This window comes from Paroedura picta, chromosome 6 (assembly GCF_049243985.1).
Source record: "Paroedura picta isolate Pp20150507F chromosome 6, Ppicta_v3.0, whole genome shotgun sequence".
In the NCBI taxonomy this organism is placed as follows: Eukaryota; Metazoa; Chordata; class Lepidosauria; order Squamata; family Gekkonidae; genus Paroedura; species Paroedura picta.
The window spans coordinates 26,594,048-26,621,497 of NC_135374.1; the positions used below are offsets into that span (position 1 = coordinate 26,594,048).

A 27,450-nucleotide genomic window follows, 5' to 3' on the forward strand; every position below is an offset into this window, starting at 1 on the left:
GACTTGTTTTTCTGCTGCAGAGCACTTTCAAATTTAAATCAGAGAGTGATATCCATCTTGCTGAGCACCACAAACAGGTTCTGTATGATGGAAAACTTGCAAGTAGTATTGCCTTCACATATAATGCTAAGGCTACTGATGCTCAGCTATGCCTTGAGTCCTCACCAAAGGAAAATCCTTCAATTTTCGTACACTCCCCGCATGCTCTTATGCTTCAGGTCTGTATGTATTGATTGTGTTCATGATTTATTAATGGCTCATAAAACCTTAAAAGCTGCCAATTTTTAATTGAGTCTTTAAAATGATTGTCTTATAAGCATTTCATTTCTTCAGCTGGTTGCTCTTTTGTTTCTGATAAAAGAAATGATATTTATTATGTCTCATCATCATTGTTGGTTTTCAAACAGAGACCAGACAGCCATCTATGAGCTCTATCTTTAGAATTCTTGCATCGATCTGGGGATTGAGCTAGATGGCCTATAAAGTCCCTACCAACCACATAATTTTACTCTGTTTTTAATGAATAGTTTAAATGAATAAGTAGTAGCAATTTTATGAATGTTGATGCAATGTTTATCTTATTTGATTATTTTGAATAATACCATTGAAGTGTACAGATGCCCTGAACAAAAGGCACAATTCAGCCACAGTTAAGTACTTCCAAATCCCATTATTTTCACTGGCAACCAGCTAAGTCTAAGCTTGCATTTTAGAACACAAATAGTACTATTAATGTTGTCATATAAACTAAGTATAAACTGGACCAAATGTTTTTGTCTTACTGTAGGATGTGAAAGCTATTGTCACACATTCGATCCATAGTGCAATTCATTCAATAGGAGGAATCCAAGTTCTTTTCCCTCTCTTTGCCCAATTAGACAATCGACAGCTAAATGACAGTCAAGTGGAAACAACTGTCTGGTAAGTTTATTTTCATACAATTTATGAGCAAAGCAAAATGTCTGCTAGAATACTGAATTTGGATTGGGTACAGCAGATGGGATGTTTCCTTCCTGGGGAACCCTTGGGAATTGAATAAGATGCTGCAAGTGGGATCAGGGAATCTCTGAAAACCACCTATTTCTGCAAGCATGGGGAAGTGATGCCTGCTAGTTCTCCTTTCCCACTACAACTTTCCTTAGGCTATACCAGTCCTCAGGGCAAGGATTTTATGCATGCACTAGATTGAAAGCCCTTCATGCAAAGATGTGTATGATAAGGGACCAAAATGATAGGGACCTCACAGAAGCAGAAGAGATTTTAAAAAGGTGGCAAAATTATACAGAGCGAGCTTAACACCCCTGATAACCATGATGGGGTAGTTACTGACCTGGAGCCAGACATCCTGGAATGTGAAGTCAAATGGGCCTTAGGAAGTCTGAGCAACAATAAAGCTAGTGGTGGTGACAGCATTCCAGTTGAACTATTCAAAATCTTAAAAGATGATGCAGTAAAAGTGCTACACTCAAATTGGAAAACTCAGCAATGGCCACAGGATTCAAAAAGGTCAGTTTACATTCCAATCCCAAAGAAGGGCAATGCCAAAGAATGTTCAAACTACTGCACCATTGCATTCATTTCTCATGCTAGCAAAGTTATGCTCAAAATCCTACAAGCTGGGCCCCAGTAATATGTGGACCGAGAACTTCCAGAAGTACAGGCAGGATTTTGAAGAGGCAGAGGAACTAGAGATCAAATTGCCAACATATGCTGGATCATGGAGAAAGCTAGCGAGTTCCAGAAGAACCTCTACTTCTGCTTCATTGACTATGCTAAAGCCTTTGATTGTGTGGAACACAACAAATTGTGGCAAGTTCTTAAAGAGATGGGAATACCAGAGCATCTTATTTGTCTCTTGAGAAACCTATATGCAGGTCAAGAAGCAACAGTGAGAATCGGGCATGGAATCACTGATTGGTTCAAAATTGAGGAAGGAGTTCGGCAAGGCTGTATACTGTCACCTTGCCTATTTAACTTTTATGCGGAGCACATCATGAGAAATGCGGGATTAGAGGAATCACAAATTGGGATCATGATTGCAGGGAGAAATATCAACAACCTCAGATATGCAGATGATACCACTCTTTTGAGAAACCAAATATTAATTGTTTCGGCAATATTTGTGTAACCAGAATGTAAGGTAACTCTAAAGGCTATGCATTATCTTCATAATACGTTATCCAGTTCTTCAGGCTCTGTGAAACCAATGAATAGAAAATAAGCAAATCGAATACAATACTTCCTGACATTTTTCTTAGCAATATAATCACTTTATCAGTAAAGGGTTTGTTTGATATCTTGTAATTGATGGACTCCGGGGGAATGGTAGAGGACAGGAAGGCCTGGAGGATCATTGTCCATGGGGTTGCGATGGGTCGGACACCTAACAACAACAACAATTGACTTATAGAACAAATATTGCAGTGGGAAAAATCTGTCACGATATTGGCTTCTTTCCCATTCATTCCTTGCTTCATTGAATCAGATATTTACATCATTGTGGATATTTACTTTGATATAGGAATTGTGGAACACCTACATATCCTGTACATGTAGATTAATGTTATTATTTGGTTAAAATGAGCAATCCATTGTGGGTGTTGAAATGGCACCTCCATCCCTTTTGCAAGCCATCTGTATTGTATGACTTTTTTGTCCACACAGGTCTCTCATGGGTCTTCTCATTCACATGGGCTGGTAGTAGAAGAGAAAGACATGGAAGATCTGTTTGCATAAGCATCTTAGGCTCATAGTAGACAGATCTAGTCTATTTCTATTGATGCTTTTGTAGCATTTAGTTGGGATATTGTCAGCATATAATTTGTTTTTTTCTTGGCTATCTATGGGACTTGCAGTATATTGTTTTGGATAATTGCAGTAACTATGGTATTTACATCATTTGCTGGTTGGAATAGTCTAAAGCTAGAATTCACAGTGTATTTTTTTAGAGAAGCAAATTATGTATCAAGGAAACACTGATTTTTTTTTATTACTTCAACTATGAAGAACCCTGCTTCCACTGACTGCAACAGAGACATTCCTAGTTGCATTAGAAACTTGATCAAATTCATTTTGATCAGAGTGTAATATACAAATATTAGACAATGAGATGGGATGTCAGTTTCTTGTTTTTAAATTATTAGAATCAAGTAGTTTTTGCTTACAGTAAATTCTGACACAAAAATGAAATGTAAATAATTTGAAATCTAATCAGTGCCATACTTCTTATACAGTGCTACCCTTTTGGCTTTCCTGGTAGAACTTCTTAAGAGTTCAGTAGCCATGCAAGAACAAATGCTGGGTGGAAAAGGATTCTTAGTTATTGGCTACCTCCTTGAAAAAGTAAGTACTAAAGCTGTTAATGCTACTAAGATTGGTATCCTCTTTGAAAACTGCTAATTTTTCAATGCAACTAAGATGTGTTTGATCACTTTCAAAGCATTTCTTCATTATAAAAATGTACCTCATCTGAGCATCAAGGTGACAGATCAGATTCTCCCGCCTCTTCTTAAGCTTACTGTATATAATATGCCATGTACAAGTACCACCTCTTTCCTTATGATCCTTCTCGATCTCTATAGTTATCCAAGCCAAGAGTAACCTTTTGGTAGTCCCTTCCATTCCTTTAAAAATAATATAAAAAGGTAAAGGTAAAGGTATCCCCTGTGCAAGCACCGAGTCATGTCTGACCCTTGGGGTGACGCCCTCCAGCGTTTTCATGGCAGACTCAATACGGGGTGGTTTGCCAGTGCCTTCCCCAGTCATGACCGTTTACCCCCCAGCAAGCTGGGTACTCATTTTACCGACCTCGGAAGGATGGAAGGCTGAGTCAACCTTGAGCCGGCTGCTGGGATTGAACTCCCAGCCTTATGGGCAAAGCTTTCAGACGGCTGCCTTACCACTCTGCGCCACAAGAGGCTGAAAAATAATATACAGCAGCACATTTTGATCTTGGCTATCTTGAATATTCAGGAGATGAGACAGAAAAGAATAAACAGATGTCACAAATAAGATGTCACACAGTTCATCATAGTTTGTCCTAGTATGACTGATTTTGTGATGTGCTGGTAAATCCCACCTCTCCAGCCTCTGCTAGTGAATGTATAACTACTGCTTAGTTTGATGCTAGTTGCTTGGGCTCTTGATGTTTCTACACAGGTAGTATTTTATGAAGGCATAGTTAGTAATAAAATATTCAGCTCTCGTCAACCAATATGAATGTGTTTATTATCTCAATATAAAAGGAGTGAAACAAAGCAATATAAAACAAGATTCCAAAAAAAGTGTTCTTGGAAGTTTGGAGAATAGATTCATATATCCTCAGATTTATGAACTTGGCAGACTTTCATTTGTGGAGTTGCATTGAAGGAGGATCTATGTAAGAGCACTTGGTTATATTTCTGACATTCGATTTATACTAGATACTGTTCATTTAGGAAGTGCTGTAGCAAACATCTCTGATGGAACCCTTTTTGGGACCCTTTTCACATTGTTCTTGCAGAGTAGAATTGGAGTTGCTTTTCAGTGGGTTTTGAAATGACCAAACGATGCAAAAGAATAATAGCTTTGTCTTCAGTTATTAGTATAGTAGTATTATATTGGGAAGCATGTATATTTGTCAGACTGCTGTTATATTTATAGATGGTTATGTTTGTGTTTGTAGGTGCTCTTCAGTATTATGGATATACTAGCTTCAAAGCCTGTTCCTAAGAACGGGCTTTGAAAGGGTCCCTTCCCCTGGCCCCTGGCCAGGCAGCTTAAGGTGGCTTTGGGCCGCAGCTCGCAGCCAGATCAAGTGGTGGGGGCTGGGCAGCTCATTAGCAGGGCCGACAGAGCTCCTTAGCAGTCAACTAGTCAGCTCCTTAGCAGTCCTTAACGAGTAGTCAGCAGGCCAAGAGGTTCTGGTTAGCAAGCCCTCCACCATGACCCTTTGCCCAGGGCCCTCTCCCCTTACCTGCTACTGGCTCCAGGCACTGAGGCGTCTGAGAGCAAAGAGGCTAGAGTCCAGGGATGGAGGGCGGGAGCTGCAGGGGAATGGCCAATCAGGACAAATCTGGCTGCATCTTGATTGGTCCTATTCCAACTTGGACAGCCGGACACGTCCCACCCCCTCGGCTGTTTCATAAATATATAGTGGAACAACAATGGATAAGGATTGTGGCACAATATAATACAGGCTTTACAAGGAAATTGGATTCATGGAGCACAAGTCTATCAATAGCCACTAGCGATGGTGATTGAGGGGAACCTCCACATTCAGAGGTACTAAGCCTCTGTATCTCAGAACAAGGAGGCAGCATCAGGGGAAGGTCTCTGTACCCTGTTGTTGGCTGTCCAGAAGAACTGGTTGGCCATTGTGTGATACAGAATGCTGGAAAAGGTTGGTTTGATCCTACAGGACTCTTCTTATTATAAGTTTGGTGTAGTTGATAGGAGTCCAGGCTTCTAATCTCCCAGCATTTGCTGGCAGGGGATCATGGGAATTGTAATCCATGGCCATCTGGAGGGCCACAGCTTGGCTACCCCTGGGTAGTGGTTAGGAGTGCGGATTTCTAATCTGGTGAGCAGGGTTCGATTCTGCACTCCCCCACATGCAGCCAGCTGGGTAACCTTGGGCTCACCATGGCACTGATAGAACTGTTCTGACCGAGCAGTAATCTCAGGGCTCTCTCAGCCTCACCTACCTCACAGGGTGTCTGTTGTGGGGAGAGGAAAGGGAAGGTGACTATAAGCCGCTTTGAGCCTCCTTTGGGTAGAGAAAAGCGGCATGTAAGAACCAATTCTTCTTCTTTATCATTTTTCTTGAAGGAGTTTTAATTCTGTTCTTAATTTATTCAGTCATCCAGAGTTCATATAACAAGAGCAGTTCTGGAACAATTTTTGTCTTTTGCAAAATATCTGGATGGACTCTCACATGGAGCACCCCTATTGAAGCAATTATGTGATCACATACTATTCAATCCTGCTATTTGGATACATACTCCTGCAAAGGTAAGTGTACTGCATATCACCAATATTAAAGTTAATATTAAAATAAGGAAATGTGTTAACTTTACTATTTACTGTAATCCTGTCTGTCCTGATCTGGAGAGCCCAGGCTAATCAGATCTCAGAAGCTAAGCAGTATTTGTATGGATCTCAGAAGATAAGCAGTATTTGTATGGGAGATTTCCATAGAATACCAGGGTCCTGATGTGGAGGTAGGTTTTGGCAAACCACCTGGAGCCAAGGTTGAAAAGCCCTGGCGACCCCCTGCCCCTACCTGGGCATGCAGAGGGGGCCTGCCCCGCCCACTCCCTCAACGGGCCGTCCAAACTTCCCCTTGCCCCTGCCGCGCCAGCTTACCTTCTGGCCCCGGAGTTCAGCGCGCGCGCTACACGGGGGCAGCCCAGCATGCCCCGCCCCCGTGCATACACGGGGAACGGTGGGGCATCCTGGCTGCCGCCATGCATAAGAGGCCCTGGTGTCTTATGCGCTCTCCACTGGGTCCCCATGAGGGCCTGAACTGCTGCATTTTAAACCAGTTAGAGTTTCTGGAGCAGGGAAGCCCTATATGGAGCAAGTTGCAGAAGTCTAATCGAGGAGGGACTGTTGCATGGGTCACTGTGGCTAGGTCCGTTATTGAGAGATAGAGTGAAAGTTGCTGTGCCTGGCACAGATGGAAAAATACCATGCAGACAATGCTTGTGATCTGGTCCTTCAATGAGAGGAATGCATCCAGAATCATGCCCAGAGTCCTGATAGAAGTCACTGGTGTTAGTTGAGCTCTGTTCAGGGTTGGGAGCTGTATCCATTGCCTCTCTGCATACCAACCCAGCCAGAGGACCTCTATTTTGAATAAATACATCTTCAGCCATCAGTGGATGGTTGTCCATTAACAAAAAGAGCTGGGTGTCATCAGTGTACTGGTGACAACCCCACCCAAACCCATGGATCACCTGGCTGAGGGGACAAATGTAGATTTTAAGTCACTCGGAGAGTATCGCTCCCTGTGAGTCCCTTCAAGTGAAGGCCTGATTCTGGGAGGTACTCCTCCCAATGCCACCCTCTATCCCCAACCTTGGAGAAAAGACTGCAGCTATTTAGGGGGAAATATGGAGAAAATATCCTTCATCTTAGATCTTTTCCAGTTTCCCCCTCAGGACTTCACATATCTGTTTCTCACTATGCACATCTCCTCAATATCTACTGTATTCATACACAAGTGTTCTGACAACTTTTCATTATCATTCCAGGAAGGGTGTGGAGAGTTTCTTCTAAGCAGGGAATTCTTTATATTTATCTTCAATTATCTGGTTCCATTTTGGCTCAGGTGAAGCTAGGTTTGTCCCAAAATGTGAAAAATAAAATATTAGAAGAAAGAACACATGATCATGACTAGGTCATTTACCTGTTTATGGCAAAGTCACTTGTTCTCTCCTGGGATATAACAGGACAAGGGGGTAGAAGAAACAGCTGTCTATATGGAGACAACCAAACAGCAGAAAATTGTGCTGTGGACGGCTTTTGACAATTACAGTGTTGTATGGACAATTTCCATTATGTGTTTTGGCAAACTCAACAAAATAATGTGATTCAGCAAGAGTTTCTTTGCAGCTGCCTTTTAAATTTACACCGAAGTGATGCCAGAGCTGTTCAGCCCTGTTTGATGAGTCACCACTAGCTGGGTGGGGATATATGTGAAGATAAACAAGAGAGAAGGAAGGTTTGTGGTGAGAAAGTCCTGTTTATAGTAAAACACCACTGGGACAAGTAGGTTTTTCATTTGATTCTGTGCAGCTTTTTCAGCATTCAAATAATTTGGAGGTGACTGAACAAACTCGGTTTTCTGAATGTGAATATTACAAGAATATTAGCACAGTTAGTGCTAATCACACTTAAGTTGGGTTTAGAATCCTGATTTTTAAAACTTGCAAACTTCAGTTTGGAGAGCAAGCTTCATTCAAACATTTTCTAAACTATAGAATTTAATATTGTTGAATTCAGCTTTTGATTGATTGTTGAGAGCATCAGAATCGTTGGTAGTTAGAGTGAATGGGAGTTCATGGGGATATTCTTCTTTACCCACTTTTATACTCTTTGGAATCGGGGAAGGGGCAGCTACACTGCCTGCCAGAAATCTTAATACTAGAAAAAGTGAGAAACAAATACATGTTATACAGTGAAGACCTGTGGTTTCTTTTATACCTAAACAAAGTTTGGATTGGATGAAGGATTTCTTTTGTTTAAACAGTGACCACATAAAAAAATAACCATGGTTTCAGGAAGTAGGCTGGTTTTGCTTCTGTTTAGAAAAACATATTCATGGCACTTGTATAAAGACAGTATAAATTACAATCTTTTATTTCCTTCACTAATTGTCTTTGTAATATTTATAGAGCAATTTTCACTGAAGGCTAATATTGGAAATTGGATTGATTAATATATTCTGCTTATAATGTTCTTTAGGTTCAACTATCACTTTACACCTATCTATCTGCTGAATTTATTGGCACTGCTACAATCTACACTACGATACGTAGAGTTGGCACAGTATTACAGCTAATGCACACACTGAAATACTACTACTGGGTGGTTAATCCTGCAGATTCGAGTGGCATAACTCCCAAAGGATTGGGTAAGCACAATATGATACAGTTTTGATGCAGCAGATAACATTCATTTTTCAGTCTTAGCCATTTGGCCAAAACACTCCTATTGACCAGCAGAACCTTTCTTTGTATAATTGAAACTTGTATAACATGATGCCAGACAGCTATAGTACTGTACTGTACATCTTACCATCTGACATATGAGTGGTTTAGCTGGTTATGCTCTTGGGTGTACTTTTACTGGATGCAGAATTAGTCAAGGTTCTAAACCGTGCTGAGTGTGGGCAGTTGGTGGGGGGAGCAGTGTTTTTCATTGCTATAGAATTCACTGGGGGAGTTCATACCTATACCCCCAAAAAAGCATTACGCTCTGCCGCTGCCAATTGGCTGGTGATCCCTGGCCCCAAACAAGCACGTCGGTCCTCAACGAGGGCCAGAGCTTTTTCCATCCTGGCCCCCACCTGGTGGAATGAGCTCCCTGAAGAGATCAGGGCCCTGCCTGAACTCCCAGAGTTCCGCAGGGCCTGCAAAAGGGAGCTCCTCCACCAGGCATTTGTCTGAGACTGACCACAGTTTCCCCCCCCCCCACCACCTCTGACATTCCCTCCTTGGCCTGAAGCAGCCTGACCTCTCTAAGGAGTTTAGCTTGTATGTTGTTATTGTTGGGACCACTGAAGTTGTTGCTTAGAACCTCTGTTGGGTTGTTATTGTTGTATATTGACTATGTTGTATGTTGACTCGTTCCATGTATCCCCTATGATGTTATATGTAAACCGCCCTGAGCCATATGGAAGGGCGGTATAGAAATTAAATAAATAAATAGACAGACAGACAGACAGATAGATAAATAAATGCATACATATGCCACCTCTTGCTAGAATATTACTTTGCTAGCTAGCACTGCAAGTTGGGGCATGGATTGAAAAGTGTTGAAATTCTGCTTAAATCCCTCTCCTTCCTTAACACTCCCCTGCCATTGCTAATTTCTGGCCCCTGAGCTGGTACAGCTGTATCAGCTTTGCATAGATACATCAACCAATATGCCGGAACAAGTTTCTCAGACATAGAGCCTCAGTTGTCATACTAAGCTATGCCAAAATGGCTTTGTTTATGCCCATAATCACAAAGTCCACCCATCACATTTAGTCTGACCCTGGAGGTGCAGGTTTTAATGTTACGGTGAATTTGTTGCTAGCTTATAGGTTTTCTAATTCTAGGAAGCAGTGCCAAGTGCAATGGCATTTATTTGAATGCTGCTTGTCTTTGAGTCTACAAGATAGACTGTCAGAAGATTTCAAGGACACATTGTAGAATGGACAGGCTCGAAGTAACAGTTCTGTGTTCTGTTGTGTTCCTTTCATATGTTAATGTTGTGAGCTGTCCAGAATAAAAGTCTCTTCAAGGGAATGCATTTACTAGAAAACGTTTGTCAATAAAAATGGCTGCTTAAATTATTTTTCAGTTGCTGACTTTAATTTATTTCAGAAGGTCCTCGGCCATCACAGAAAGAAATCATATCATTACGAGCATTCATGCTTTTATTTTTGAAACAGCTTATTCTGAAGGTAAATTCCAGAATTTTAGTGATATTGCTGTTGGTAAAACCTGAAAAATCTGGGTATATGTAACTTTGATACAAATTGCTTTAAATTATTTGCTTATAAAATATCACTGCTATCAATCTATCAAAAGAGTTTTTATATTACAGATGCATAGGTAGCAGCATATGCATTGGAATAGCCATGTGGGAGGATTCAGTATACTTTGACATTCTCTTGCTGTTGCTACTCTGCCCCCAGCTGCAGCACTGGAGGACTTTCTGCTGGCTTAAAAATATTGCTATAGGGGGTAGGGGTGAAACAGTAGCAGCAAAATGATGCCAATGTTCCTGATAGTTTTGAAAATCTTTGCTATCCCATACACTCAGCATGCAGATTAAGATGGGACTGCATTCTTTAAATAAAGATTATGCCAAATCATGCTTGGGAAAACATCATAGTGCTGCAGGGAAAGCCATGGAAAGTGGATGAATGGATGACAGTGTCAGGTTGATTTACCAAGAGAACTCACTCAAGTTTGAATGCCAAGGCAGAGCAAAAACTATTTCTTGTTATATGAGAGCACATAATGCATTCCAAAGTCTGAACCTGTCAGAGTTTCTTTAATATTTTTCCTATTTTGTATTGTTAAATTTGAGAGTAGATTGAAATTATTGCATAATTAACCACAGTGTTTGACCAGAACCTGTAACATCATTTTAAGATTGACAGTGGTGTAGATGTATACATATATATACCATATAAAAGCCAACTATTTAAAGCTATACATTTAAGATTTAAGTATTTGATGGGGATCACAACATTGAAATCAAACATTCTCGAGGAAGCTTTTTAACTTCAAAAATGTTTTTTTTAATTAACTTCTAACAGTAACTTTTAAAATAATATTCAAATATAAATGCACAGCTTAGATTTTCAGATCCAGAGAAATGCATTCTGTTAAAAATGTTTTATCATAAATAAAGTTTTAATTTGGTCAAAGTGGTAACAAAGATTCATCAACTCTCTTTAGGATCGAGGAGTTAAAGAAGATGAACTGCAAAGTATACTAAATTACTTACTAACAATGCATGAGGTAGGTTTGTATAATTAAATCAAAACTCCAGTCCCTTATGCTACATTAATGAAAACATATTTTGCTAATGCTATCTTATGTCATGTAGGATGAAAACATTCATGATGTGCTTCAGCTGCTAGTGGCTTTGATGTCTGAGCATCCAGCATCCATGATACCTGCTTTTGATCAACGAAACGGGATACGGTAACAACTTAAAATATTCAGGTTCTTTAGTTCAATGCTGATAAAATGAGGATATGGATTAGTATCGGTGATAGACAGGTTAAGTTCTTCTTCTTCCTAAGAGCAATCAGTGGGAGTTGAGAGAGTGTTAGGGATGAGGCAGTTGAAAAGCAGTTAGAAGGGCAATTTTAGAACAATTGGGAGTTGGTAGTGAGGGTGTTAGAGAGCAGTTAAGATCCAAAGGGGGAAAAACCCTATTGAGGTAAAGGAGGATTTGGAAACTGGGGGGTAAACGGGTGCAAGCTTTGGATCTACTTCTGGGGATGCAATTTTTTGTGTAGAAAAATGTGCATTGTCCAGTTCTTTAAGAAAGATGATGCAAGGGTTTGCTCTTGTGCAGAAATGGTTTATTTGACAAAGTGGAATAATTAAAAACTTTCCACTATCGTGTTTTCTATTTAAAATTTAAATTCAGGTATAAAATACAGGGGCCTTTTATATATTATCTCGCATAGGTAGTAACAAATGTAAGGTGTGCTCAGCAAATGTGTTAACAATGTAAGAAATAATCGTTTAATTTTTCCCTATATATGTAGTCATACACAATAAAAATGTTTTTCCCTTTGATCTCAGCAGCTGGTACAGCCAATGATGCTTAACAAATGGGAAACAGACATCTACCCACTGCCAAAACAATAATTTATGAAAAGGCTGAAATCTTTTTAAAGGCATTATTGCTTCAAATATTTGTTTAAGTTTGTGATATTTGTTGATAACTAGATAATTGGATAACAGATTAATTTCAGACCTATTTACATAATACAAGTGTCATTTTGTGGGGATCAACTTTGTAAGCATCAGTTTATGGAAATACATTCCTTTTGCATATACTTAGACTCATTATGCACGGAGGTGAAGGTCCACCTCAGAGCTGGAATGACGGTGGTGGAAATCCCTGATAATGCACGCTGCTGGCAGAGGTCGAGCGCAGGTTCGATTCAGGCTGCCGAAAAACCCGCGTTAGGGGAACGCGGAAGAAAGAGAAGCCTGACGCCTGGCCAGGGCACAACCAGATGCAGCACCGGATACAGAGCGTGCATAATCGGGGAGGGCTGCTGCCACTGCAGCTGTCCTGCGCTCCATCCTGTGATCTCCCTCCTCGACTGCTGCAGGCTGCTGTACCCTCCCTTGCCCTCTGCATCTGCTGGCTCGCCCCCGTTCCGTTTCCAGCGGCCTGGACACACTGAGAAAACCTGCCATACGTGTCGTCTGCGCATGCGGCCTGCTTGGCGGGCCGGGTCTGGGATGCCCCACACTGCGCTCCCGTCCTGTTTGCTCCACATTGCCGTCTCTTCAGCCGTTGCCCCTGGCTGCCCTGGGCATTGCCGCCATGCTGTTCGTACATGGCTTGCTGCGCAGCTTCCTCCTCCACATCTTCCATTAGACCCCCACCTGCTGCAGCAGCGGCCGTGCATAATGGGTCTTAGAGTGTGTCACAAGAAAATTAGTACTATTCAGATTCCACTCAAGTCATGAACTACAACCTAGTTGTTTCCTATTATTTTTCTGCTGTTATTTATTATTTGATTAGTTCCTGAGTGTGTTTGTTTTGCAAATGCAAGAGTAATTCCTTTTTCTTATGAAAACCTTTCCCCTAAGACCAAAGAATATTATTATATGGTGGGCCTTGTCTTAAGGTATCTTCATTACAAAGTATGTAATCCATATTTTTGCATATCAATGCAGCGAAGGGCATGAACCTAAACATTCTGGTTAGGTTCAGGGCTTAGTGCAACCCCCAAACTGAATCCCGATTCAAGCTGAAATTTCCATGAACTAGCCAATTTCTCTTGGCCACATCAAAGGGGAGGGGGGATTTGCCCAGGAAGGGTTTAATGATGTTTAATACATTTGTTTTGCTTCCCCACTCTTTGGGGCAGGTGGGGACTAAAATGGATGTGTTTAATGACTTGTAACCATGTAAACCTAACAGCTGATGGTTGGACTCACCAAGCTGTTATTGTTAAATGGCTGCAAGCCATTTCAGCCAAGCAGCAGGGTGTGTCCATCAGGTTGAAATGGCTATGAGCCATTTCACCAGTCCATTTTGCTTCCCTGTGCTTGGAAATGGGGAAGTGAAATGGATGGGTTAAATGGCTCACATTCATTTCAGCCTAATGGTGGGGTGGATGCACCTGTCAGCTGTTTGGTTAAAATGGCTCTCAGCCATTTCACTGGTCCATTTCACTTCCCCTAGCTTGGAAGACATGCTCAGCTATTAGGTTTAGATGATCCATACAGCCAAACCAAACAGTAGAAAGTGTGATAAATGTTTGTGGAAGGTGCCTTCCCTGAACATTGGCTTGGGGGCTATGAACTGGGCCAAGTTCCTGCTGAATTTCAGCTCATGAACTGGTTTGAGCTCATTTTGTAAGAATTACAAAGGTTTCTAAAATACCATGGGGATATATGTATTTCACTTTTTCTACTTGTCACAGAGACATCTTCTCTGCACACATAGTACGAAACTAAAAGATGAAGCTGCTAATGATATTTTAGAAACCTTTGTAGTTTCTACAGTAGTAGTTTCTGGGTAGTGGCCCCAGGAGTTCTTTCCCTCTTGCATCTTTCCAACTTCCAAAACAGGTTGTTTCTGCACCTGTTTCTGCAACACAAGAGTTCCTTGGGTTGCCACAAGGCTTATCCAGGTTAGGGCCGCATGGCAATTTTTAAAGAACTACAAATATTTCAAAAATGGAGTTGGTGACCATGGGATGGATCCATAGCCACCATCCCTTCTAGTTTGGCTTGTAAAATTCAGTGAAAGAAAGGTAAACATTTTAACTTGCAATTAGGGAAAGGATTTTTTTTGTTAGCATATACTGTACCATTGGATAAATAACAGCTTTGTTTAAATATTTTTTTTAATAGAGAGATTACTAGTGCCTCTATAATTCTGTCATCAAAAACATTTTTAAAGCACTGCTTTTTGAATTTGATTTTTTTCTCTTTCTTTTTTACACTCCAGGGTAATTTATAAATTATTGGCTTCCAAAAGTGAAAGTATATGGGTACAAGCTTTGAAGGTTCTAGGCTATTTCCTCAAACATCTGGGTCATAAGTAAGTGCATTATTTTTGTTACTAGTATATGCCTCCTGTTTGACTTACTGGGTTGGATCCTGATTAACTTTTCCACAAGACTTCCACTGTCTTCCACTGTACCCCATTGTTTTACCTGAGATGCTGCTTCTGGGAGGATAGCAGACACTTAGGAACATCACGAGAGGCTAATTGAAGTCTCCACCAGGAAGAGGCAATCAGTGGAAACCACCTCCCTGCAGAAAATTTAGTCTGGACCCAACTCACTGAATGAAAAGAAATCTTCCATTCACTATTGTATTTCTGTTGTTTTTAATTATAAAGAAAATGTATAGTGTATTTACTTTATAATTTCATTAATTTTATTCTATTTATATCCTACCCTTCTTTCAAAAAAACACAAGGTGTAACATATCTTAGAACTGCTATCTTTCAATGGCCCTGCAAGTTAGATTAGCTTGGGGGAGTGAGGTACTAGACAGAAGCCAGCACAATGACCTAAATTTTAAATTTGTACTTTAGGAATCTCAAGCAGATCTCTTGATTTAAAGGTGTTGTATATAGTAACAGCTGAATGAGTCTGGCATCTTACGTTTAGACTGCCAAAGTGTGTCTTGCAACAATTTTTGTTAGTCGGTTCTCAATTTTTTTTGAAGTGGACCCATCTCTGAATTTACTGTACTTTTGAGGGCCCATGTTTTCAGTGTCCACAAAATAACTGGTTAGCATTTTCACCTTCCATAAATTCATGGAATGAGTAATTAATGTTTAGCATTCATAAATATATAACAGGATCAAGGTGCAAGCTATGTTTGTTGGCTTTTTCAAATTTTATAAGGAGGCAAGCCCAAATTTTATATTTATTCCTCATCCTCACCCCTGTTTTCATGGCCTTCTGGCAGAAAAGTTACAACCCAGTTTGGGATCCTAATCTACAGTTTGAAATGACTTTAGGCAGTTCAAAAATAGCAAAGTAATTTTTTGCTAAGGAGAGAAGCAATGGAAAGTCTTTAAAGCAATTTTCTTAAGTTAAATTGTGAATGCTATCTTCTGCTGAACTAAACCTTCTTAACAATGTATGCTGAAGTCAATGTTTGTTTTTCTTTTAGGCGAAAAGTTGAAATCATGCATACCCACAGTTTGTTCACTCTCCTTGGAGAGAGACTGATGTTGCATACTAATACTGTGACCATTACAACTTATAACACACTTTATGAGGTATACAGTGTTAAAACTTCTCAGTAATGGGCTATATGAGTTGAGTGAATTATTAGAGAAGGTGAATTATTTCTATCATTAGTATATTATATTCCACTACTGCTAAATTTCTTATTGATTTATTAATTAGTGATATGAACTGATACATTGGGGAACAAAATTTGTGCTGTGGCACCTTTAACACCAACAAAGTTTTACTCAAGGTACAGTATAAACTTTCATGTCCATGTAAATAGAGAATTGTGCATGCAGATGAAAGCTTATAGGACTTTGTCGGTCTTAAACTTTGGTCTACTTCTTCAGACCAACACGGCAACCCTTCCCCCTGAATTTGATACATGATGGGAAAGAATTAGAAAAAATGTAACTGTCTTGTATTGTAGATATTGACGGAACAAGTGTGTACACAGGTTGTTCATAAACCGCATCCAGAGCCAGATTCTACAGTGAAAATTCAGAATCCAAGTAAGAAAAAATTCTTTGAGGCATAATTTATAATTAATTTTGTTAGCCTTTTTCTTTTGTGATTTTAGAAAGATTTTTGCATATACTTATGTATTGGATGGTTGTGTCAGGGCTCCAGAGCTTCCTCTACCTCACAGTAGAAGAGGTATGGATAGAAACTAGAGCATGTGAATGGGATAATTAGTTCTCCTCTCTAGTGCTCTGATTCTCATCTCTTGCTTCCCTGTCCTTTTGTGGGTAAAAGCAGGAGTGTATGAGAGCTGGAGGAAAGGCTCTTCCTTTTCCTTATATGCCCAGTCTCTTCTTGTAGGTAAATAATTGTATATAAAGAGTGGGATCAAACAAATAATGGATTTTTCCAACCTTCAGTTTCCCATTCTCCTCCCCCTTCTCAAAAACAAACTCAGATAAGTTAAAAGAAGGCCCCTTTCCATTTTGCTGTAGTCTGGCTTTTCTCTCTCCATTCTGTATCCTTTCAAGAGGTGAATGGCATTGTTTGGTAAATTTTATTTCTGAACTGATTTTTAATGTCATTGCTATACACCACAATATATCACAATAAGGGCCTCTTGTGGCGCAGAGTGGTAAGTGGTTGAAAGGCTGTCTAAAAGCTATGCCAATGAGGTTGGGAGTTCAATCCCAGCAGCCGACTCAAGGTTAACTCAGCCTTCCATCCTTCCGAGGTCGGTACAATGAGTACCCAGCTTGCTGGTGGGTAAACGGTAATGACTGGGGAAGGCAAGGCCACCCTGTATTGAGTCTGCCATGAAAATGCTGGAGGGCGTTACCCCAAGGGTCAGACATGACTCGGTGCTTGCACAGGGGATACCTTTACCTTTATACACCACTAATGGATGAAATGTCAGGAATTTGCCTATCAACTGTCTTTCTGTTTCCCTGTCTTTCTGTTGCATTATAAGTTCTAGGACACACAAAAACATTGTGCAGGATTATTAAGACTAGAACATTTGGTACAAATTGCATGATTTTCTCTGATGATTTTTAAAAAATCATTAATATATTTTTCTTTTAAGTGATTCTTAAGGTAGTGGCAACTTTATTAAAGAATTCCACACCAAGTGCAGAACTGATGGAAGTACGGCGGTTGTTTTTATCGGATATGATAAAACTTTTTAGTAATAGCCGTGAAAACAGGAGGTATGTAAAGAATACAGTCTTTCTGCAATTCATTTTATTTAGGAAATGTATATGCTGCCTCTATAGAATTCAAGGTGGCAGCTGTAGTGAGGAAAAATCGCTGTAGCGTATTTCTATTTTAAGGTTGGCTCTCCAAAAAGAGGCTCTCCAAAAATAAGGATAACATTGTACAAAAATATATTGTTGGCCTTGAAGGAGCTGTTGCAGTCTTCATACTTTGTTCCTGATTATCTTTTATCAGTATTTTTAAATTCCTTATTTCCATTGTAGCTTGTCATTCAGTTCTTTGTTATTGAAATCTATAATTATTGAACCAAAGTTGACTTTTACATGTACCTTTCCACTGTAGGCACCTTACAACCTATTAGTAAGTAACAGACAAATCATTTCCCACCTTGAGTAATTCTTACTACTATCAACCCATTTTTATTTAAACTGTCTTAAAGTGAGCAATATAAAACATAAAATAGAAACAAACTGAATAAAACAGGAGGGGGAAAACAATGCCTGACCCATAAAACTGGAATTAAAATAGATAAATCATAATATGCAATTTCACAGAAAGGTCACCTTACCACGAGGTGACTGATTTTACAGGCAGCAGCACAAAACTTCATACTAGAATACATGCCTATTAAACACTAGAATATCTTGATTTCCTTCTTAAATTTTCATTTAGAGTGAAATATGAAGACCTCTATGAAAAATTACAATAACACTTTTGTTCCTTGTACTTAAAATTTGAAGTTGTCAAATGCCATATAATGATGATGATCTGATTTTTATTTTAGATGTTTACTTCAGTGTTCAGTGTGGCAGGATTGGATGTTTTCCCTGGGATATATTAACCCGAAGAATTCTGAAGAACAGAAAATTACAGAGATGGTGTACAACATCTTCCGCATCCTTTTATACCATGCAATAAAGTATGAGTGGGGAGGATGGAGGGTCTGGGTTGATACTCTTTCCATAGCCCATTCCAAGGTAAGTGGTTGCTTTGAACTTTAGCTTAGCTACTATTTCATTAAACAGCAAATACCATACTGCAATAGATGAAATTTTGTGCCATCTTGTGGATTACAGGCAGTATGACATGTTATCATTTTTCCAGAATAATTTTTGCCCATCAGCAAAATTCTTGATAGCAATCAAATGATCCTGTATTGACTTTCCTTCTGAAACTGTAATTTGCTTTATATTAAGGTCACTTACGAAGCTCACAAGGAGTATCTAGCAAAAATGTATGAGGAATATCAAAGACAAGAAGAGGAGAATATAAAAAAGGGGAAAAAAGGGAATGTGAGCACTATCTCAGGCCTTTCATCTCAGACAACTGGAGCAAAAGGTGGAATGGAAATTCGTGAAATAGAAGACCTTTCACAAAGCCAAAGCCCAGAAAGTGAAACGGACTACCCTGTTAGTACTGATACCAGGGACTTACTTATTGCAACAAAAGTGTCTGATGATGTACTTGTTAGCTCAGATAGACCAGGGGGTGGGGTGCATGTAGAAGTTCATGATCTTTTAGTTGATATAAAAGCAGAAAAGGTAGAAGCTACTGAAGTAAAGCTGGACGATATGGATTTATCACCGGAGACTTTGGTAACAAGAGAAAACGGCGCTCTTGTGGAAGTAGAATCTTTATTAGACAATGTATATAGTGCTGCTGTTGAAAAACTTCAAAATAATGTTCATGGGAGTGTTGGCATAATTAAAAAAAGCGAAGAGAAGGATAATGGACCCTTGATAACACTGGCTGATGAGAAGGATGAGCCTTCTACCAATACCTCATTTCTTTTTGATAAAATACCTAGCCCAGAGGAGAAACTGCTCCCCGAACTGTCAAGCAATCACATTACTATTGCAAATATGCAAGAGACTCAAATGCATCTTGGTGTGAATGATGATCTTGGCCTGCTTGCTCATATGACTAGCAGTGCTGACATAGCATGCAGTTCGAGCATAATAGAGGACAAGGAATTCAAGATTCATACCTCTGTGGATGCAATGGGCACTCTTTCTGAGAGAGAGCTGGCTTCATCATCCAAAGGATTAGAGTATGCCGAGATGACTGCTACAACCCTGGAGACTGAGTCCTCTGGTGGCAAAACTGTACCAAATGTTGATGCGGGGAGTATCATATCAGATACAGAAAGATCAGATGATGGCAAAGAAGTAGGGAAAGAAATCAGAAAAATTCAAACCACTACTACAACCCAGGTAAGTTTTATATATTGCAATTGTACCAGTGCTGCTGTATAATTAAAATGATTCACTGTATACCACCTGAAAGTGGGACCACTTCATATTGGTGATTTTCAGTGTTCTGTCTGCATATTCCATCTCTACTCACCTCAAATGCTGTTTATTCTCCCCTGCTTTCCAGCTGCATTTTATTTTAAAGGAATGACGTATGAAAGTGTAAATAAAAATGAGTCCCTGACTGTACTTTTATGCAGATGTTTTCAAATGGTTCCCAGAAGTGATAGTAGTTGCTAAGAAACTGATTTTTGTATTAGGGATCTCTGGTTCAAAACTTGTATGTGCCATAAACACTCACTTGAATGCCTTAGGCAAACAGCTGTCTCTTGAGCTCCCCCTCCATCCTACAGTAGTCTTACAGCAGTGGTTACAGCTGGAGGGCCAGGGACTCCTGTGTGGCTGCAAAGCTATTGGAAAGAGGTTCATAAATCCTACTAAGCATTGTAATTTTGATCTTTTTATCAATCTGTATTTTCTCACTCAATGGATATTAATAACAGAACAGCTCTCATGTGGTGGGTTCTGCAAAATTTGTTAATGTTAAAAACAGATCTTCATACTTGATGGCAGGGAACTGACAGGACTGGGGGAATGTAGTGGCTCTGAGCCTTTGGGTCATTACTGTCTTGTAGGTGGGTTGCAAGGTCATGCATGAGGAACAGAATAAGCAAGGACAACAGGATCGAATAGGCCTGGAAGGGAAGGTCACCAATACTGTTTAAAATGAGTTAATTGGGTGAGGGAAAGAGGAAGTAGTGTGGGGAGGGAGATACAAGGAGAAATAAGATGCCCCTGACTATCACTGTGTGTTCCCAATTTTTTTAAGTTTAATTCTAATAAAGAAAAATATAGACACCATTCACTAGTTGTGCTAAATTAGTTAACCTGTAATGACTAAAGAATCACTTGTAGTGAGATAAAAATTCCATGCCTTGGTTCAGCCCAGTGGTAGTGGGGGGGGGGGGAGATAAGTGTGAAATCTCTTAATAAAGTTGCTGAATAATGATTTCATGAAGATTTCTCCCAGTTCTTTTGTTGGAGGATGGTGTTTTGAGGTCAGTGACAGCATTCTGGGTAATTCAGATGTTTATTTATGCATTTGATTTATACGACAGCCCCTTCTGGGAAGCTGGCTCGGCCAGTTAACAACATCTTTCCCTTCTTCATAATTCGTTAAGGGCTAAGTAGGTGGAGAGTGGGCAGGTAAGGGGCTTTGCGCCTTCCGATTGGAGTCTCACCAGGACAGACAGCAGTTCTAGCCAATCGGGTGAGGGCACAATCTAGGCCCTCACCAGGACAGGCCAGAAAGGCTTCTTGGCCCTCACCAGGACAGGCCAGAAAGCAACGTGGAAGCGGCAGGGCACCATGAGTAAAGAAGGAGGCCTTCCCCTCGGGCCTACCCCCCTCTTCGAGGCCCCGGGTGTGCTTCTAGGCCTGAGGCGAAGGCTGCGTTGCCACCAGAGGTGAGGGGGGAGGGAAGCAGGTCTTCCCACCGGGCCCAGAAATGCCACACCTGGGGGCAATGCCGCCTCTATGTGCCTGCTGAGTGGCCATGGCAGGGGGGGGCTTTCAAAGTCCATTCTCACGAATGGGCTTTGAATCTAGTTATATAATAAATACATATATTAAAACAGTTGCTAATTAAACACTATCACTCAAGTTCTGCAACTATGCCAGTATGTTTGAGGCATTGCCTACAGATGGCTCCTTTATCCCAGGGTAGAACTGCTGCGGAGTTCTTGCAGGAGGGGGCCAATGTGGTGATATTACTGTTCATTGGCTCCAACTAAATGACTTATGGAAGAGCTCTGTCTTTCAGGCCTTTTGAAACTGAACCAGCTGCTGAAGAGCCCACAGCTCTTCTGGGAGCTCATTCTACCAGGTAGAGACCAGGACTGAAGAGGCCCTGGCCCTATTTGAGGCCAGATATGACTTAAGGTTCAGGGATTGCCAACTGGTTCAAATTGGAAAAGTGCAAAGTCCTTTGTGGGGTATAATCAGGTGATCCCTCAGGTACATAGCCTTAAAGGCTGAAACCAAAACATTGAACCTGATTGGGAATTCAACCAGAAACCATTGCAGCTGCTTAAGGACAGATGTAATATGGGCTCTCCATGGTGTTCTGGTGAGAACCCAGGAGTTACATTTTGGTCCAGTTGCAGTTTCTAGGTCAGGGACAAGGGCAAGCCCTTGTTGCTGCATATTGTAGATTTTAATGTCAGATTTGTGTCCATGCAGTTAAGGACTGACCTGCTTGTCATTTGAAGAGAACAGAAGGTCACCCTTTGACATAGGTGGCATGTATCATAAAAGAAGATGAGTCTAAGACTATTGAGTTCTTTTATTATTATTACTAGGGGCCAAGCTTGTTGCATTCAGGAATATAACGGGTGCTAGATTGCGGGTGGTGGTGGTGAAAGAACTCTGCTGATGGCCTTTCCCTCTCCCCAGAACCTGGAGAGGTTGGAGGTCCCTGGGAAGGGAACCCACCGGCAGGGGCAGCTCTCACACAGCAGGGGTCTGCAGCTTCCAAGCCTCAGAGGGAAGTGGAAGGAGGAGGGGGGTAGTCAGGGGTGGGGGAATGGAAGATGATTGGCAGGCCGCTGGACAGACAGGCAAGCCAGTTGGAGGAGGAGGTACTCAGGGGCGGGACAGCCTGAGTGGGTGTTAAGCGTTGAATGGTACTTAAGCCATGAGACATGCTCCTACTCCAAGGCCTAACAGAATTAGATGGCCCAGGCTAACTCCGTCTCATGAGATCTCAAAATCTAAGCAGGGTTGGGCCCGGTTAGTACTTGGATTGAAGACCATCAGGTAAGTCCAGAGTTGCTATGCAAAGGCATGCCATAGCAAACCAATTCTGAATGTTTCTTGCCTTGAAAGCCCTATGGGGCTGCTACAAGTTGGCTGCGACTTGGCACTTTCCAACATTATCAAATATTCATTTACTCAGTTTAAGCATGACAGCGTAGTAAGAATCCATTAACTATATATGAAGAATTGGCTTCTGGTTCATGAAAGTTGATGCTGGAATAAAATTTTGTTAGTGTTAAAGGTGCTAGAAGGCTGTTGCTTACTTATGTTGCAGCAGATTAACAAGCCAAGCCAATGGGAAATATTATCAGAAAAGGTCTTAAGTTAGAATATCTGAGTTCATCTTGCGTATGTGGACATATGCTAAGCTTTTACCCCTAGCTTCCTGGCAATTGTTTCAGCATGGAGATGAAATAGTAACCTTTTTCTTGTTATACCTTTGAGTACTGACAAGTATTAAACCTTGTGCCTTCTCCAGTGTGTGTGTGAATGTATGGAGGGGTGTGTGTGGAATTACTGTTTATCTTTGTTCTTGCTTTAGATCTTGTTGAAAATATGCCCTTCCTGTTTGATATAGGAACTACTTCTACTTACAGGAAGGGTAGTTATCAGGAATTTTTGTGGTAGCCCTTCCAAGTCTTCCTCATAGTAGCAAGACTGCTGACAATTTTAGTAATCTTAGTGTTCAATAGAACATGTAGTGATTCACAATGAACTCAATTGCACTAAGAGTATAATTTCATTAAATTATTTAGGTCTGCTTTTTACATCAAAATATTGAATTACTATTACTATAAAATATAAGTGTCCTTGCATTATAAAAGCAAGGCCTTGCTCAATGCCGTCAGTCCATCTGTAAAACCTTACTCTGCTGGACTTGAACTAATTAAAATTGTATCTTCTTCTGCTTGAAATATTCAAGTACATATATTTTTCTTTTTAAGTTTAGACCACTGGCAGGGAACACTGTATCCCATTTCTCTGCCTTTGCAGTATTTATTAATTCCTTCTAAGTTTCTCTGCTAATTAATTCGTGTTTAAACTTTCATCTAGCTGTTATTCTTTCTTCATAGATGAAAAAAAATAAATTATCTTGAAAGCAAATAAATCTATAGTGAAGGATGTTTCGAAGGGCAAGAATGATCTTAAAAATTAAGGGTTGTACAGTAATACTGTTACACAGTATAGTTCAAAACTATCATCATCATACATCATTATCATATATATAATTCTCAACATGGCCCCATCTGTGGCTATTTAAATCTGGAGAGTGGGGCCAGGGGCAGATGAGACAGGTCTTTGTACAAACCTGAGAAGAATCCCAGGTTTGCAGAAAATCTGAAATTAAAAAAAAATGCATGAGTGCTTAACTGCCCAAATAATATAAGGGATTTTACAGCTTTAAGCAACAGATGTCTTGGAGGAAAGACATGGAGGAAAGCAGGATAGAAAAGAGAGACAGAAGCAGGGAAAGGTAAGTTTGCCAAGAGGAGGGGGAAAGGAAATAGAAAGGAGAAATGAGCCCCTCCTGCAAGTCATAGAATCATAGAAAAGAATAATCGAGTTATAGGCCATCTAGTCCAACCCCCTGCTTAATATAGAATCAGCCTAAAGCATCCATGATAAGTATTTGTCCAGCCACTGCTTAAAGACTGCCAGTGAGGGGGAAGCTCACTACCTCCTTAGGCCCCTGATTCCACAACTGAACTACTCTGGCTGAATTCCCCCCGTCCCTGATATCTAGCTGGTATTGTCCTACACATAAGTTTAAACCCTTCAGGTCCAGTGAGAAGACAATATTGCCCTTGGTAGAACGGTGATCTGACTCAGTAGAAGGCAATTTCACGTATTCAACTTAAGACTCAATTAAATAATAACAGATTTTTTAAAAGGCTATCTTATCAGTTCAAAGCCCCAATTTCCTGACAAAATTTTATAGTCAGTATAAGACGATGGGGTGAGTTATAAGACGATGGTAAGTTCTGAAGATGATTTAAATTATTGTATTCAGCATCAGTATATTCACCATTAAATGCTGGATCATTGAAATGCAGGTTCCCAAAGCACATAGTTATTAGCCTTTAGATAACATTGTGAACAAGCTCACAGGCTTTATGTTCTCCTTTAGCTCCTGCCAGAAGGTATAATGGTCCATCATTTTGAAAGATGAGGAAAGTTACAGGGAATATATTAATAGCAGAATGGCATGTTGACACTGGATTTCAGATTTAGTACCTATAGAATATTATTTTAATTGCTGAGATTGCAATATTCTTAGTTGTATTTAAATACACAAAGCTGAACGATTTACCAAACTATGGGCAAATTTTTCTTTTTTAAAAACATGATTTGTTCATTCATGTCACTTTGGGTTCCCTAATATGTATATAAAAAATAATAACTGGGGGGATGGGAAGGTGCATGTGTCAGAACTGTATATGTTTTTTTCTGATTCTCTCAGCCTGTGTTGTGTGCCTGATGTTTTATTGAACATTTTATGTATATGTAAATATAATTCACTACTTATTTAGGCTGTGCAAGGCCGTGCTATTACGCAACAGGACAGAGATTTGCGTGTTGACTTGGGATTTCGAGGAATGCCAATGACAGAAGAGCAAAGGCGACAGTTCAGTCCAGGTCCTCGAACAACAATGTTCCGTATCCCAGAGTTTAAATGGTCCCCGATGCATCAGAGGCTACTAACTGATCTGCTGTTTGCGTTAGAAACTGATGTGCATGTTTGGAGAAGGTACGAAGCAAGACATTCTTGTACTGACTTTTATTTATCTTGTAGAAATTCCAATTAGAACTGAATCCTGTGAATCTGTTCTGCTAATGGAGGCATCTTTTTTCTGACAAGAGAAGTGTGTCCTGCTGGACGAGAGACAGACTCCCCTGTTTACAGAAGAGATTTATAGGATCCAGCCCATATTAATTATGTTAGGCAGCCATGCAGATTATTCTGTAAATGTTGGTTTGTATCCTTTTATAGTAGTCTTAGTTATTCGACTAATGCTGAACCATGGCTTAGGAACAAGTTGCAGGTTATTGGGGTTCTCAGAATGAACTTTGGAGCCAACCCAGTTAGGCACTATCCCTGGCACTTTCCACTACTCAGAAGAGTATGATTGATATGTTCCTGGTGATTGAAGAACATCCCTGTGGCAAGTAGAGTTAGGTGCTTTGGCCCCCGAAGCGGCCGTTCCAACCTGAAGTGGCCAGTGCTGCGGCGTGGGGTGTGTGTGTGAGGGGCGGTTCCGGTGCTGGCGTGCCAGTCCGTGCCCGCCTGCAGGCTTGCCTCTCCCCCCTGCACTGTGGCGCTGGCCGCTTTGGGCTGGAACGGCTGCTTCAGTGGCCAAAGCGCCCAACCTTAAAGTATACCAAAGATAACAGAGGGTTTTTTTAATGGTTTATTTCATTTATATGCCCCTTCTAATGCTACTCAGATGATGGATATGATCATGACCATTGGATGCCAAGAATGGCAGCTGTTAATCAACTTCTCATGAACTTACTGAAGTCTTGATAAATCTTACCACATGTTTGTAATGCTTCTGTGGATCCAGGGACCTTTTTGGTTTATCACTTCTATACCAAATCGAATCTACTCCATCTTTTCATTCGAAAAGCTTATTTGTGATCATGAAGGATCCTACATGATCTAGTTTTCAAAGGAACCATGAAAACTATTGATATTTTGTTAGAGGCTGTATATGTGGGAAAGAGCATTTGAAAAGCACATAAAATAATATGTTAGAGGTGGGAAAGCTATGGAGTACAGTAGCGTCCTGGTTAATGCTTTCTGTTGATTTCAAGTAGCATTGTTTTTCCTAGCATTGGGAAAGTAACATTCCAGCTTTAGTAAATCTCTGGGAGCAGTAAAAAGATGATTTGTATGGCTTTGGTACAGTTGATCATACGAATTCATCTTAACATTTAACATTCTGTTATTCTTTTTGCCAATTGGAACCATCAGCTAGCATTCCATTTCAATTAAGTCAAATAATCCTTTAATCCATGTGCTTATTCTATTGGTTTAATTGTATTTGCTATGAAATTAGAGCCTGTTCACCTATTACTTTATATTGACATGGATTGTGACTTTAAATCACTCAAATTAAATACCTAGGTTCTAAAGAAATAGCTCATTCAGTTTTCATTCTTGACTGTTTTCAGAAATTTTTGCAACTGTCAGCATAAAATTGTGTGTTCTTCATATTAGCATATATTTAGTCCGGGTGCCGCGGACTAAATAAAGCCGTAAGGGCTTAGGGGGAGGGGTTAGGGCGGGCTCTGTCCGGGATGAGGAAGGGTGCCGATTGGCCCCTTCCTCTGGACAGACCTTTGCGCCTGCCGATTGGCCAGGCCGATTCCCGCCCTGGTGACAAGGGAGCAACTGCGAGCCATGCGGAGCACGGCTCGCAGTTGCTCCGCGCCTCTCACCTTGTCAGGCCGCCGGCCAAGGGAGCCCCCGCCAGCCGTGCTGTGCGCGACTGCCAGGGGCTCCCTTGCCTAGCGCCCGCTGTATTTTTATTACAGCGGGCTTGATTACTAGTGCATTATAATCCTAGGTAGTATAAATCACTGGCCGCTCTTATACAGTAATGTGAAGGGTGAATTCCTATCCTTGTTAGAAAGGATGAAGAGCAAGTAGCAGCTAGACATTCCTGAATTCACTTCTGCTTCCAACTGTTACTTAAACCGTTTATGCACTGGGAACTTCACTGCCCCAGCTCCCATGCAGGAGAACAAATGAGGGGGCAGATGAGGTTCTCCGGACCAAATGCTCCCCAGTGTGGATGCAGGAAGAGGTGGGGCAACCTGCCATTACTAAAACTCCAGCCTGCAGCCCGGCATGAAACCTCCAGTGCGTAAACGCTCTTAGGAGGACATCAGAAGGAGAGCAGAACCCAGCATCCCTCTGACATGCCTGGATCTTGCTCCACTAATAATCATCTCCATGCAGAACATCTGTATTGTCACTTCTGTATTTCAGGCTTGTGATAGGTTCCCAGCCAGACCATCACAAACACACTTGCTAGA

General features: G+C 40.7%; 1 protein-coding gene and 1 long non-coding RNA gene across 13 annotated transcripts in view; one reads left to right on the forward strand and one right to left on the reverse strand.

Annotated features, from left to right (window-relative positions):
- The window catches only part of NBEA (neurobeachin), a 438,607-nt gene that overhangs the window by 58,903 nt on the left and 352,254 nt on the right, over nt 1–27,450 (forward strand). For all 12 annotated transcript variants that reach the window (XM_077341872.1, XM_077341873.1, XM_077341876.1 and 9 more), the window contains 15 exons: nt 21–218; nt 788–921; nt 3,234–3,342; nt 5,839–5,991; nt 8,449–8,617; nt 10,077–10,156; nt 11,163–11,225; nt 11,314–11,411; nt 14,419–14,511; nt 15,600–15,708; nt 16,092–16,173; nt 17,208–17,331; nt 18,123–18,315; nt 18,535–19,551; nt 24,939–25,156. In XM_077341872.1, the coding sequence (XP_077197987.1) occupies nt 21–218; nt 788–921; nt 3,234–3,342; nt 5,839–5,991; nt 8,449–8,617; nt 10,077–10,156; nt 11,163–11,225; nt 11,314–11,411; nt 14,419–14,511; nt 15,600–15,708; nt 16,092–16,173; nt 17,208–17,331; nt 18,123–18,315; nt 18,535–19,551; nt 24,939–25,156 (2,840 nt within the window). The remainder of the gene's footprint in view (nt 1–20; nt 219–787; nt 922–3,233; nt 3,343–5,838; nt 5,992–8,448; nt 8,618–10,076; nt 10,157–11,162; nt 11,226–11,313; nt 11,412–14,418; nt 14,512–15,599; nt 15,709–16,091; nt 16,174–17,207; nt 17,332–18,122; nt 18,316–18,534; nt 19,552–24,938; nt 25,157–27,450) is intronic.
- Nucleotides 1–27,450, reverse strand: part of LOC143839623 (uncharacterized) — a 116,025-nt gene that overhangs the window by 19,207 nt on the left and 69,368 nt on the right. The gene's annotated exons all lie outside the window — the stretch shown is intronic.